Consider the following 15,414-nt stretch of genomic DNA (forward strand, 5'->3'; position numbering starts at 1 on the left):
AAACTTCACTACCACAGCCAGTACAACATGGTGTAGGCAATTGCTGCTTGGAGCTGGAGTAGGTAGGGTCTTTCTGGCTGTCCATCACTTCACACAGAGCTCACTAGAGTAAGTGGGTAGAAGCTACCAAAGCTCTCCCTCCCCATCCTTTCACGCTTCCCTGGCCAGAAGGAACACTGCTTTGCAGAGCAGAGGAGGCTCTTAGCTCAAAGCAAAAGGCAGCCTCCAGCCCAGGCAGGGCCTGCAGCCTGACAGGCAGAAGGATGATGGCCTTTGGAGCATGCTACAGTAAAGTTCAGCCTAGAATAATGTCTCCCTCCCGTTAATCACTTTGCAATGTCCTCCTGTAAGAAAACAACTATTTTTCCAATCAGCCTTGCAAGTTTGGCTAGAGCAGGTGCTCGAGACCTGCTGAGGTGTGGTGTTGCCTGTGAAGCAGGCTTGTCTTCCCTGCAGTTTCCCATTACATTCATGACACAAAAATCTTTTATCCCCTAATCACTTTCTGTCATAGTACAAAAGACTGCAATTGGAGATGACAGAAGCATGGAGCTGTTCATGTTAACAACGCCAGCAGGCTCTATGTTTTCTTCCCCCATCACAAGCAAAGCCTATTGAGGTTTATCCTTTATTTTCCCCAAATGCTTCAAACCCTGTAAAACATCGTGGCTAGAGCAAACATGCTAAGGGAAGTCATCTGGCAGCGTTACATTCACCACCAGCTAAGAAGTTTGGCATAATTGTAAGGCTAATCTTATTTTAGGAGCGAGGCACGCCTAACCAAGCTCAGACCCACAAGCCAGCCCTGCTCCGAACTGCAGGCTAAAGGCCTGTAAAACAGGAATTGATTCAGACAACCTTTCAGTCAATTTGGTTGTGTCATAAGGCCATGCTGATCTCTGTCTGCAAAAAGTTTTATCTATAATAAGAGAAAAGAAAAAAAAATAAAATAAAGAGCTGCTCATGTAATATACTTATCCAAACCACTATACAATATCTGAGCAGGTTGTAGTAGGGAAACAGGTAACTCTGCTGACCTGAATAAGTCAGCAGTCATTCTAAGTCTGGCGATTTTTAGAAAGAAAGAAGAAAAAAGCAGCAGCATTTGTGCAAGCCCCTTTTCCTCCAGAGGCCTCACTTTCCCCTCCCAACCTTTGTCTCTTGTTTCTTTATTTCACAGAGGCTGCAGGGCAGGGTTTTCCTCCCCTGTGCTTGCCCAGAGCTTAGCACAATGCCTGACCTGTCAAGCCCCAAGCATCCAGAGGAGACCCTGAGGACTGGCCCCTGCATGCACTTCCTTGACGCCAGACCCAAGCCTCAGCCACCTCTCCTCCGCTCCATGACTGCTGGCTTGGTCTGAGTGATGGTGAATAGGTGCTGGGCTCCCTGCTCCTGCAGAGCCATCCCTGCTGCAGCACAGCTCCACACCCCTGGCTCTCACAAGCCCTGCCGCTGCTTTCTCCATTCCCTGTTAGATGGCCTAACATGGTTGTGTCATCTTCCGAGAAATAAGAAACGCAGGTAGATTGCAGTGGCAGCATCGATGCTTCAGAAATGTTTTAAAACACACACAATTTAGCACTTGTTTAATCAAACAGGAGTTTCCACGTTAGGTGGAGAGCGCTGCGGCAAATCATTCTCAAATGTTTTCCCTTAAATTTCTTTACATGTGCCCATCCATCAGAAAAACCCGTAGGGCGCACGCGGTACTACACTCTGCATCTACATGGCTAGCGTGTGAAAGTGTGAGATATTTCTAACCTCAGAGGACACAGAGCCCAGAAAAAAAACAGGCGTCAAAGCAGCCTACATTCAGCCCACATACAAATCCAGAGACAGAGACGGCTTAAACTGTGCCATGTCCTGGAATAAGAGAAATAGCGTTGCCTTTGGCAGCTGAGTAAAAACACCGAGACGCTTTAGGGGGAAAGAAGAAAAACCACACACACAAAGGTATCCCCACTGATGCCAGATTCCACTACTGGCTCAAGAGTGGTCCAAGGGACAGTTTGCATGCTCAGCACAAATCCTTTCAAGAAGGGCATGCTTAAGTCTCAAAACCAAGTAAGCTAACCTTAGCTGCACTCAAAGCCGACAGATTTTTTAAGTGCAAGAAGAGCTGGGTCAAGCAAACATGCAGAGTTAGAGGGAATATTAAAATGGAATATTAAATATTAGAATATTAAAATGAGGTGATGCATAATTTGGCAGGATTTTAACCATCTCTTTATAACTTGAGCAGAAAAATGTATTTTAAGCTTCCCTCTAAATAAGCAGGTCAGGCTTTATTTTGAGCAATAAAAGCAAGATTCAAATTAGAAGTCATGCTATGGCAAAAGAGTCTTCTTAAGCCCTTGTTTTAGACTGTCTGCTTTCTGGGAGTGAAGAGAAGGGACACTGGTTTGGAGGTAAAACCTTGACCTTCCCTCTTAGCTGTGAGCTGCCAGAAAGCACTCTGGGGTCTCTGGAGTTAAGTCACTTGATGTGTTTTTTCCTTATCCCATTACAGCATTGCTTATTTTCCCCATAACACTCTTATTTTGTAGTTGCTATGACAGTTTGCAGCATTACTTACACTGCTGTACGCATGCACAGTTCAAGAGACAGACTTCTTTCTTTTCCAGGATTTAATAATCTTAGGCCTTGAGTAGGAAAATTAGACTCAGTCCTGCTGGCTACCTGCACTAGTAGGCTAGTTAGATGCTCTAATCCAGTCTAATTCTGATGCAATATCATCCTCAGGCATAGATACAGCTCACAACCTGCCCATTACAGAATGGGGACTAACCTACGAGATGAACCATAACAGTAAATAAAAAGCCAGCGCACTCAAGGCTGCATTGTGCTCCCCCCTCAGTGCGTGGAAGCAATTTCGAGGGAGTTTACAAGTTAATGCAGAGAGACACTAGGGCTTATGGGGTCGCATGCTGTCTGATTAACAGGCAAAGAGAGTCAGTCCCATCCTTTAGCACGTAACCTTGAGGGCATACGTTACTCCTTCTGACTCCCCTTGAACACGTTTGTTGCCAAAGCTGAAGGGCTCCTCAGGAATACAGCAGCTCTGCCAAATCCCCCAGAAAGGGCTATAAAGACCAAGCACATCTGATCCTTCCAACTAGTCCAGAAGGGCTCCCATTTGGACACTAGTAAAACCTGAAATAATTATTGTAAACCTCTTTTGGGGAGGGGAAACAAGTGGCTGTGCATGTGTTCTCCAGTTTTTAATCAGGGTGAACCAAAGAGAGACTCAAATCACATTTCTGTGGGCACTGTCCACTTGCCAAGTCACTGCTGTTCCCCATCCCTTGCCTAACGAACTGAAGCACTAGGGCCAGGTCCCCCGGGAAGTCAGTCACTCTCACCGCAACAGGTACCCAGGAGCTATCAGCTTATCACAGCTGAAAATTTAGCAGTTCCACATCCATCCTTGCCTTCAATACTTCATTTTCCAGTGGGCCTGTCCCTTCTTTTGTCCTCACACAGAGGAGCACTGCTGCAAAAGCTACAAACATACCATAATATCCATAGTCTTAACATCTGACCCACAGCAACGTGCCTGCAATCCTCCTAATGCTTACCTGATAAACTCATGCTTTACAGAAGCAATTATGTTCCATCTATATTGCCTTACATTAGTGTACTCTGGAGGGCTGGAGCACTCCATCCCCCTCCTGCCTCCAAAAGTCACTCAAAATATAAAGAGAAACTGGATATTAACTGGCTCAGCAGGAGGAACCACTTGACATTCCTTAGCCAGAAGAGGCTCAAAGGCAGGTTATGGTAAATTGGAGTGGACAATCGCGGAGTCGGTTCTTGCTGCGGTACAATTTGTTGTCTCCGTGCAATAACCTGCATTCGGAACGCTCTAGCCCAAGGGTACCCACTGTTCATAAATCAGCAGTAGGGTTGTGGGGACAACCTACAGGGCTGGGCTTCCTCAAAGATTTATAACCTCCCCGCTATCAAATGGTCTGTGAGCTAAGCAAGTACAATACTGCCTTGTTGCCTTCTGCGCTGGAAACCCCCGTGAACCTCACACCAGTCTACGTTCTTCCGTGTCCTGACTTCAGAGGAAACGTACAAAACTCCCATTGATCAACCAGCAGAGCTGTTCGGTCAAAGCTAATGCTGGTCTTGTTTGTGCCAATCTTCTCCACTCTGCTGGTTTTCTTTTGTTTATCTCCTGCACCTGGGTTAATTGCTGCAATTGAGTGATTGGGGAGGTGCAATGGGATGTAAATTAAGTTGGAAAAAAGGAAGGGGAAAGACCTGGGTGGGCTGCAGAGGCGTTAGGAAAAGCGAGACCAGCTGCATCCTGCAGAAACCCAGCTCAGCTGAGAAGTATAATACGCACTTTGAAAAGTTACCAGTGCAAATTCAATAGCAAGAGTTCGGATTGTTGGTGTTTTTGCTGACTGCTGCAGGGAGTCCTGATAAGCCCCCTCAGCATCCTGGACACACAGCACACACCCCATGCTCCAGGGAGTTTGTCCTGGCCACCCCACTGGTCCCTCTGGCAGCACAAGCCTCGGGCTGGTCTGTACTCCAAGACTGGGAATGATCAGGTCAGCTGACAGAGCTCCAACTTAGGGATTTATTACCAAGTACGAGCAATGTTAGAAGCTGCCCAGCTTGCTTGTCAGAATTAATACACAAGCACTCCCTCAGTGCTGCTCTGAAAGCTCATCGATGCAGGCAGGGCTTTCTCCTGCCTTCATCCTTCTTCGAGAGGTGCCAGGAACAGCAAGGCATAGCTAGGTTAAGCACATGGATGGGTCTAGATTGCACTATTGAGGCCAATAGCCTTTATTTCTAGATCTAAGAAACAAGAGTCAGCTTTCCCTGTTACCTTAGCCCAGTTTTCCCCTCCTCCTGCAAACCTGGAAAAGTGAATCAACTGGTTTTCTCCCAGTATCATTGAGTCTCAGTGCAGAAGAAATTTCTTAGCTGTGCTAGTAGAGAAGCATTTTCAAAGGCATCAGATTTTTGGACGCCTGTCACTCCCAGGAGAGAGTCGCCACTTGGCAAAGAGAGATTACAGAGTACAACAGGACCTAAAAGAGCCTTTCCCTGCCACAGATACTAGCACCTTTCAATGACAAACCTGCTGCTTGAGCTCTTCTCTGAGTAAAAGCCTCACTGTCCAGAGTCCATTTCTTGCTCCTCTAGGATGGTTTCCCACAATATTCTGCGCTGATCCGCTGTTACTATGAAAAGCCGATGACAACCAGTCCATGCTCACATCAGAGCACCTATTCCTCCCAAAACTACCAAGTAAGCAGCATTGTCACTTCTGGAAATGCAGCTAGCCTTAGCTGCTATCTTCCATGTCACATAAACCTCTACGTCCTGGACCAGATGTTTAGGGATTGCTTAGAGTGCAACAGTTGCTACCATGGAAGGAAATTAAATTCTTTTCCTCACTTCCCATTTGAAATAGAGCCCACAGCTACACTCTAGCTTTGGCACCAGTACAGCCCTTACCCTACAATTAGCTCCAAGCAGCCACTTCAGAAAGGCAGAAAGCAACACAGACTTTGGGAACATCAATTGGTCCTCATCCCAAACACAGAGAGACCTAAAACAGACCTCCACCCATCATGAGGGGTTTGGACGGAGACACTTTTTCTATTAAATCATCTTCTCAATTAGCACAACTGAATTAAGCTCGTGGCACTATTAGGGGTTGTAGCTTCAAGCATTTGAAGGATGCTTCAAGCGTGTTAAGGATCAAGTCAAAGTTCTTAACTTCCAAGCTGTCTTGAATAAAACTGCATTTTAAGATTCCTATTTTTTAAAACAATCAAAAAGAAAAAATTTTTGCTAATGCTTTTTAAAACACATTGTAGATAAAAATCTCTTTATAGTGGCTCACATTTCGAGGCTTGCTTTTTTGAGAAATGCACACACATAGAGCCCTGGCATCACTGTGTGCTAACTCCTGCTTTCGCGTCAGGTTAACATAGTCTCCTCTTTTCAATCAGCACTTACAATAAGATGTGGAGAGATGCCCAGAAAGAGCTTGACATCCAGCTCCAGAGAGAAAGAGAAGAGTTCGTCCAGCCAGAGAAGGACCGCGTGAAAGTATTCAGGATGTTAGCTGCTTCCTACATCAAATACATGCAAATCTTCCGTAACTTGGAGACAGTCCATGACCAACTCCTTCACCGGCAGAAACGGACAGTTATTCGGCAAGGGCTGGATGGCGTGATTGGCCGGATCCTGGAGCTGAAAAAAGAGATGGTGGAGCTGGAGAAGTCAGAGTTCCATTACATGGATAATATCCTGGAAGACCTAAAGCTTCTCCCGGTAGGTCTACCTCTATTATGAGCAAATTCATAGGAATTTTGCCTATCCTGTGTTTGAAAGACGGTCACATTTAATGGCAGTAAAGTTCTAACAAGTGATTTAGTTTCCTGCACATGTGTGTACAGGGTGATCCGTAATTATGGCATTTTTAGTAAAGATCAGAGTATATTTGGTCTATGATGAGCATTAGATATTGGAGCAAAATTTTAAAAGCAGATATGTTTGACCAAATATTTCTGCATCTCTGCAGCAGCACAGGCTCTGCGAATCTTTCACTTGCACATGTCCTAGCATGAAGTCATATTAGCTTAGACGGCTTCACAGCAGCTTGACTCTGCCCAATTTTAGTGGGGGATTAGATAGAAAATGGGCCACTGATGACCAAGCTACAGGCCACTTCAGTCTGCCCTTTGCATCACTCTGAATCAGCCTGCCCTTGGGCCTCTTCCAGAGATGAGAGGTGATGCTAAAAGTTGCAAAGTCTGGTCTCCTAGTTCATAGCACAACAAACTACTAAAATGAGAAATCTGAGACAAGTCTTGACTCATAAAGGAGGCAGGAGCTGGGAGCGTATTCGACATCCAGGGTTCAGGACTGCCCGATGCAAAAGCAGCCCCCTGACAGCCAGCCTGCTAAACCAGATGGAAACGACAAGGCAAAGTCTTGAACCTGCGCTCTCTAAAAGCAGGATGGAAAATTATCTGCACAAAGGTGGTTACTTCTCACGCAGACAGCTCCACCTATTGTTAAATTTAGCTGTCGCTGCTAACAGCTTTTCTAAAGAAAGAATTGTAGCTGAAATTACTGCTGGTTTCAGGATCCCAGTTATAACACGAGGTAGGTTGCCTAATCTCATTATAGCATTATTTTGAGAGTTGCAAACATGCAATTGCATGTGTATTTCACTGACAAATTTAGGATAGTAATTGCATGCACTTTCACCAGCTCTTTATGTTCTGCATTAACCATGGCAAAGAGCTATTTTAAACTGTCAGAAGGCATACTGGAGAGTATAAACACATCTCTGGTGATATTGATCCTTCAAATCATAGTTCAAAATCATTAAGCACTGCTGTTTTCATGACTTATCATTAAATCCACCTGCAGCAAAAAGTTGGCAAGTCTGAAAAGTCATGCTTGACATCTATTAAAAACAAGCATGAATTCAAATTCCTGCACCACACCTTAATTTTAAGAAGGCATGGCATACCTACCCAGTACAAAAGGAAAAAGAAAAAAAAACACCACACTGAAAAGATTTCAGGGTTTTTCAAAGAAAACATTATTTTCCATAATAGACAGGAGTACAGATTTATAGGATTTTTTTATAAGGTAATCCCATATTTTTGGTTCCAAAACAAAATTACTGGCCAGTACTTGACAAATAACTGCTGTTTCTTAAAGAATGTGCCCACGAAGGATATCTCTAGCCGTTCCTTTTACTGTATTATCATGGGCTAAAACCCAGCAGAACTGTAGGCAGAGAACACAACAGAGGAGTCTCATTTTGTGTCTCATGCAATGATATTGCATTCTTTTTACTGTATCATTGTAAGGCCAAGCTTCATCTTTCTTTAGTTGCATGCCTTGTGTTTTTGTACAGTCAGCTTCCAACAGTCACTCCATTTCCTGGGCTAATTGTAAAGGTATGTGGATACACAAATCCCATGCTGCTAAAAAGCTGCAAATTTGACTTGAGGTTAAGCATTACAAGCCTAACTTTCCAATGCTGGGCCTCAAAAAGAGATTATGAAGAGAAGCAGGCTCCCTGCTCCCCACCCCTTCCAGCCCCAGCATTATGGCTTTGATCTTTTACAGTCAGTAAATTCCCAGTCCAGAATCACTTGTAATTAAGGCCCAGGTTAGATATCACCCCTACACTGACTCGCACTGCTACCTGACACCATAAAAGCCCTCTCATCCAGCGCAAGGGTGTCCAGACAAACCTCTTGATTTCTCATACCTAAAGACAGCCAGATTTGTCATCTATCCTAGAGCAATTCGCACTCTTCAAGTACAACATATAATCATTTCCATCAACAGTCAAGGATGTTAGAAGGTGCAAACAGGGAGCTTAACAAGATAAATATTCATAAACTTTAGCAGACCAGACTTCTGCATTGATAAAATCAACAGGGAGAAACACAGTCCCTCCTTGGAAGCTTTCTTATGCTGCCGTAATAGGGATGTCCCAGTCTGCAGTGTGCAGCTGAGGGAATTAGTAATGAAATCTTTACGTTGGCAGCTCACAGTGGCTGTTTGCATTGGCCACAGCATGCCCTGCAATTTTTTTCTCTAGCAATTGGAAGGCCCTAGAGCTCACTAACTGCACGTTCACCATACGCCCGTGTCAAGGCAGGAGCGGTGGCTTGTTCAGTACAGCCAGCACTTTTCTCCTCTGGATCTGTCCACACTAGAGGTGGCAACGGATCGAGTCAAAGGTCTCCCTGAGCGGGTCAAAGCCCAGCAGTTTTCTGCAGCAGACAGAACACAGAGCACTGCTAGTGCAGCATCAAGTTCTTGTACCTGTCTCAGGCTCCTGGGGCAAAAGGACCAAGTGCCCACATATACCTGGGGACAAATTATTGTGTGACTTGACTGTGCAACTCCTCATGAGCAGCACAACAGGGTAACTGTACTGCCTGTCTCCTCCTGTCCCTCTGGGCGAATCATTTGTTTGATAAGATATTCCAGATGTTGCTAAAACATCATAGGGAGCACAGCAGCAGTATGATCCAGACCTACGAAGACACATTCCACTCACTGCCAAAGAAGTATACTTACCAGCAGTTATTCTTGAAGAATTGTCTCCAGTCTTCAATACATAGAATAGGTTATGTCACTCTGCAGCATCTTAACTTTTGGGTTAGTTTTTTTTGTCTGACTCTCTGTCTCTTTTTAATTTCTCAACAAGAGTAAAATTCTACAGAAGAAGCATCAGTAAAAATGTGAATCAGTTACATCTTTTTAATGAAGGAAATGAGTAAAGACAGCCACTTCTAATCACACCTGATTTTGAGAGGTGACTGAGATATCACAGTCACAGACAGTAACAGTTTGTCTACAGGTAGGAATACCTGCAGACAAACAGAATTATGCCTTGGTTCCTTGCAATGGTTAAAAAAAAAAATGCATGAAAACAGATCTATTTTTCATGTTGATTAAAAAAAGAAGTGGAATGATTGTACAACCAGAGGTATTCAATTTGGTGGAAATCATGTCTAAATTTCCGGCAACCCTGCCAAATATTTTAACAGTTTGATAATATAATTGAGCCATTATAAAAAGAAAGATTTCTGGGCTGCTGTGGTTCAGAAACTGAGTTGATTTATTTGTTTTTGTTGAATTAAGCCTTAAGTAATTGCAAAGTAACAGCTCAGCAGCTGTTACAGAGGTCAAATTCCCCAATACTCCAAAATATTCAACAATCTCAGTCCAATTTAATTGCTTTGTAGAGGTGTTCAATTAATAAGTAATATGATTTTAATGCAGTTCTAAAAAGCTCATGACTATTTCTTCTTTTAGGAAGACATAGAAGTACCTATCCCAAGGTATTTCATTAAAGAAAACCTGGAAGTCCTGCAGCAGAGGGAGAAAAACCTCAATCAGATTTTGCTCAATGCTGGACTGCAAACAGAGGTAAGCATACCACATACCTACATAATAACATGCTGAACTTTTTTAGCTTATAGCCACACTTGTCTGAACAGGAGCCACTGAAGTGAGAAGTATTTTTATAGTAGTTAGGAAGTAAAAGTCTGTTTACAGACAAGGCACAAATAGAAAGTATCATTTAATTTTCCTGTCTAACAATACCCAGTCACATCTTGAGTCTGGTGAAGACTGCAATGAATCAACCCTGCTGTATGTGTGCGAGTGTCAGAGAAAGGGCAGCACTTTGGCCAAGTTTAGTAGGTGCTTTATTTGTCTAGCTAACTCTCATCACGTAATTAGTCCTACTGAAATCAAGTTGGGCTTAAGTTTTACTGAGCCAGGACTCCTGACTGGAAGGGGCAAAACTCAAGAGTTCACGTCAGCACAACTGTTAGCATTCAGTTGTTTATAACCTCTGAACAATGACTGCAGTCTCTTCTGTACAGCTAGAGAGCTGCAGCTGCTAGGAGGAGTAGAAAATTGAGTTTTGGCAGAGCAAAAGCCATTACAAAGAAGTGCATGAGCGCTTCCAGTAGAGGCTGTTCTGGATTTTATATACTTCTGACCTTTTGGAAATGGCGCATTGCCTACAAGCAGTCATTGCTAACCCCTTGAAATAAACAACTGTGCCTCCATGTCTCGACAATGTAGATTCATAGATTCATAGAGACAGTCCCGATCAGACCGCTTAGTCAAACTGCTGCGCTGCCCCAGCCCTTGAATTCTCCACCAGTAACTGTGCTGTTGAGGGAAGGCTGCGCATTGATCCCAGAAAGCAGCGGAGGGAAGGTTCCCAGGGTGAGAAATGGTCCCAGTCAGACAGAGGCAGCCTGCAGAGAGAGCGCAGGCTCTCTGCTAGATTACTGAAATGGGCAGCTGCCATCCTCCTGACCTCCACAGGAAATCTCTGAGTACATTCTCTGCTCTTCTGGTAGGCGGGTGTTGGTCTGTGGCAGTCCTTGGTTTTGGCACATTACATCTTGAACCTTTTTGTTTCCCACGGTTCTACTCTTACCCTTTTTCAGGATGGCATACTGTCTGGTGTACAGCTAGTTCACCTGAGAGCACCAGCTCTTGCACTTCAGCCTCTAGCAGGGTCTAAGTCTCCCTTGCCAGGATGCCACAAGAGAGGCAGAGGATTTTACAAACATGAATAACGTAATCTTACACAGTATGAGTCCAGTGCCCTGTGCTGGACTTCCAATTCAATCTCTACTGGGATTGCTGGAGGGCTGACAGCACTTGTGCATGCACTATAGCAGGCCATGTACACTCAGGAAATCTTAACTGCTGTGTAATCGAGCTCCACATTCTTCAGCGTCTGTAGCAGTGTTGTTACAAGCAGTCCGACATAAATAAAAAACAGTGGAGTTCAGAGAAGTCTGCTCTGCACATCATTTCTCCTTCTTTGTAATTCTGTTATAGAAAGCCCTGCTGAAAGTGTGATATAGTGAGCTCCACACAATATGTATAGAAGCGTCAAATGTGAACTGTCTCCAGTAGGGGGATTAACATCAAGAAAGGCCAATAATTCAGTTTTTCCATGGGGAGTATGAGGATTTAACAAGAGTTCTCAGGAGTGAGAGTCCCTCTCTCCAGCTGCACTGTTCTGTTTTTCCCCAAGCCTCTTCTGTTTGGGCTGGGGTGACCAAGAGCAGGCTGTCCTTCCATTCAGCAAGAGAGCTGGGGTCCCAGCAGCACATCCAGAAACCCATCCCTTCAGAAAAGTAAAAGGCAGGCATCCCATAGCCTAAGAAATTATCCTTTTAATAAGACAAAGCCCTGTGGTTCTTTATATCTTCTTCTAGAGCCGTTCTTGCTTCCCACTATAGCATCAGGCTTTCCTTGTCATACATCAAAACGTCAGGTTCACTTTCTCCTAAAGGTCCTCAGAAAAACACATCACTCATGGTATCAAACTTCCAAGATATTGCAAGATAGCACTTAGAGAGGAGCCTCTGCTGTTTGTGACAGGGATTTTTTTTTTGTCTTAGAAAGTTTTCACAAGAAGTTCATTGCTTGTTTTGTTTGCTGAGATAAACAATTAATAAAACACAGAACTCTTAATACTTTGCTTTGTCTATTCCTTTTTGGCTGTGCTGTTGAAGGAACCTCTCCAGACCATGACACTAGAAGAAGCCATTAAAATTATCCAGGTTGCAGAACGGGCTCGCCAAGGCCGTCATCGAGCAGCATTCATAAAGAAAATTTACCTTGGAGAGAATAGAAAAAGACAACCTAAACTACAGGACCAGATGGGTCCAAATCCAGATGATGCTGCCACTTGCATTCAAAAGGTGAAATCTCCAATTTAACAATAGCTCCGGCAGAACCAAATGACAATGTTTTGTTCAGGAGAACAGCAGTAGGCAGAAACACAGCTCATAGGACGGGAAGCATTCTGAAACGATAGCTTTCAGGGTGTCTAGCAAGGTGAAATACATCATTTAAACCACTTAACAAAATGAGACAGGACCCTAGATAGGCATCAATGGAAACAGTCCTGCACTGGCAATACAGGATGACTTTATAACCTACACGCTGTTTTTCCATTCTGATTTTTATGACCTCAGTTGCTCTTTCTGGCATCCCCTTGGAATCTCAGGGAATTAATGCCTTTTCCTGTGATCTCTGGGGAAAGAAATAGCTTGAAAAGATGAGAAAGGGAGATCACCGCTGAATTCCAGAAAAACATTCATTATTACACATTAATAATTTAGACAATTCAGCCTGATGAGAACAGGAGCTCAGTCTAAGTCTTAAGTCCAAACACTTTTGGAACCCCTGATGTTGCTGGTTTTAGAAGCTAGATATACTAGTATGAGGGGATAACAAACCTCAGAATTTTTTTTAAACAAAAATAGCAGATGGCAACCTGTTAAAGAGTAATAGTTTCAATTGTATATTGTGCCTTTCCTTCCTCTATTTGTTTTTTCCTGTGTCTGCCACAGTAAAGGAAGCTGTAACAAGACCCATTTATCTCATTAGAGTTTTGTTTACAATTCAGGTTTGGCGTGGATATATCCAGCGCAAGAAAACAGAGAAAATGAGAGAAGAGGAAATGATATTTCTGGGGATGGTAAGTAGTGCTGCCTAGAGAATATAAAATGCCACAGCCTGTTTGTTCTTTAGACTTTTGTAATTTAGCACAAGATGAGAAATTAATTTCTAAGATTCTTCCTATTTTAAAAAGAGTCTCTAAGGAAGACAGAACTAAGCTGAAATGATAGATGGCACAGAAGTAGCACAATTTGTCTTACACCGCATGCTTTTGTGCCACATATACATAGTCCAATGTATGCAGCAGATGTGGAAACAGGAAGCGTAGAATTTGCCCTGGGTTCCAGGCCAGGCATGACAGAGCAAGGACATGTTATTAATCAGTTTTCAACTCATAATTGCAAGACACTTAAGCTACCTTATGCCTGAAGTAGAATTAAAGCAGCTAAGTCTTCTTCTCCCACCCCTTTGCAAGCCAGCGTGTATGTATGTCAAGAGTAGGGAAAAGGGACGCAACACTAATACGTCCATATTTCCCTAAGTCCCTATGGAAATAAGTGAAATATTCCTCAAGTCATACTGCAAAAGTACAGGGAAATTAACAGCTGTCCACGGTCAGTTAGATTGTGTGGGGTGAAAGAAACATACGAAAGCACCCCTTCCAGACGAAGGAACCTCTTCCTCCCACAGTCGGAGAAGGTACATCTCCTCCTCCCACCAACAGCTTCCTTCCTAGCAAGGACCTGAGAAAGACGATAAACTCTTTACCCTTGACATTGTCTTTGGCCACCACCACCAGTCCTTTGGGTGCCTTCATTAGGCAGTAATTAGGCTGTCAACCCTCACAGCTCTCTCCAACTCCAGCTCCAGTGGCACAGCCCTTGTACCAAGTTCTAGTAAAGCTGCTGCACAGCACCACCTTACAGAAACAGTCACTGCTCTGTGTTTGGTAGGTTTATATATACCTCCACGCTCTTACAGTTCATTTAATTTTGAATTAAAACATGCTTTCTGCTTCTCCCAATTTGGATTATTTTCCTGCCCAGCAAGGGAATTGCCGTTAGCTACGTTACAGGTTTATGAAAACTACTTGTGCCTATAGCATACATCTGACAAACAAGTATCAACAGTTAAGAATGACCTTAAAATCTTACCTTTAGGGAGTAACGTGCATTTACCCAAGTTTTACCACATTAAACACAGATAACACCTTACAGATTATTGCCTTTAATATCTGCTGATCATTAACAGTAAATGTGGCCAGCACAGATAAACAGAGCTTTGGGTGCTGATTCTGCCTCTGTTTAAGACAAAGAAAATTCCCAGAGATTTTAACTACTGCAGACTACTGGAAATTAATTAGAAGCTATACCTTTGGCAAAACACAGGATCGTTTCCTATCAAATCCCATGACAGTTTCTGTCGGGTCTTCAAACTAGAGTCTTTGGAAGGAAATCTAAGTCTGGTGTCAGTTATTGGAGGGTTCACAGCCAAGCACTCTTTTCATGGTGGCCAATAGTAGGAGTAACTGATAACTAGGATGTAAATAGCCTAGTCTATGGGGAGGAAATCTATATGATCATAGGGATGAAGGGAATTAAAACCAAACATATAGTGCATTTGTTTCCTGACCTCCATTTAGGCAAGAGAATTGATGTTTGCAGCTCTGCACTCAGACTCATTACTCTTTATCAAGTATATAATCAAAGAATTTAGGGAAAAAACAGATACCTCTAAATTAAAAAAAAATAATCTGTTCATCTTTCCAATGTTTTTATATTCCCTATTTGTGTTTCCCTTTTACTTTTCGTGCTACATTCCCTTCCATGGTCTCCAAAGGAAGTGAGTGGCAAGCAGGCATTGGCTCACACTGACAGATAGGCAGAGAGCCCCAAAGGTCAGGCCCCTTTGATGTATGATCACGTCAGCCCCCTAAAAAATGACCACTGATCTTCATGTGTAAATATGTTGAATTTGCTTTTCTAATGCTGCACGACTTAGATAAATTAGAAGACCTAGCCATCCATTACTCCAAGTCCATCCCAAAGGAGGCTTGACTTTTACTGCGATAAATATAATTTCTCTTATAATTATAGCTATTTAAAAAATGTCTAAGTTATTTTCATATAAAGACTACTTTGCAAAAAAGAGCTAGTGCATTTGAAGTTCAGAGTAATTATTTTTTGGAAAAACTCAGTTGTATTGGCCAAAAAAATATGGAAATATGTGCAAAGACCAGGAATTGTCCAGTCTTTTACTTAATTCACTATTATTTTCTTTACTGTCTACTTACTTCAGAAAAATTTATGCATCTTTTCTGGAATTTGGTTCTGTTTAATCTTTTGCTTGATGACAGAGTAGAAGCCTACGTTGCAAAGATTTTTCTTGGCCCAAAAGTAAAGGCTCATTATTATTATTATTTATGAAAGCTTAATTGCAGAAACAGCATGT

The 15,414-nt window shown here is 43.0% G+C and overlaps 1 protein-coding gene across 1 annotated transcript; it reads left to right on the top strand.

The window, feature by feature from the left end:
• Positions 1-5,997: 5,997 nt before the first annotated feature.
• LOC104471715 (IQ and AAA domain-containing protein 1-like) lies at positions 5,998-13,042 on the top strand (the record flags this gene model as incomplete). Its single annotated transcript, XM_010087159.1, has 4 exons — positions 5,998-6,309; positions 9,835-9,948; positions 12,072-12,260; positions 12,971-13,042. Coding segments are annotated over exons 1-4 (687 nt in total), but the record flags the coding sequence as incomplete, so codon positions are not given.
• Between the last annotated feature and the right edge of the window lie 2,372 nt (positions 13,043-15,414).

Source organism: Pterocles gutturalis, unplaced genomic scaffold, assembly GCF_000699245.1.
Source record: "Pterocles gutturalis isolate BGI_N339 unplaced genomic scaffold, ASM69924v1 scaffold48931, whole genome shotgun sequence".
Classification (NCBI taxonomy): Eukaryota; Metazoa; Chordata; class Aves; order Pterocliformes; family Pteroclidae; genus Pterocles; species Pterocles gutturalis.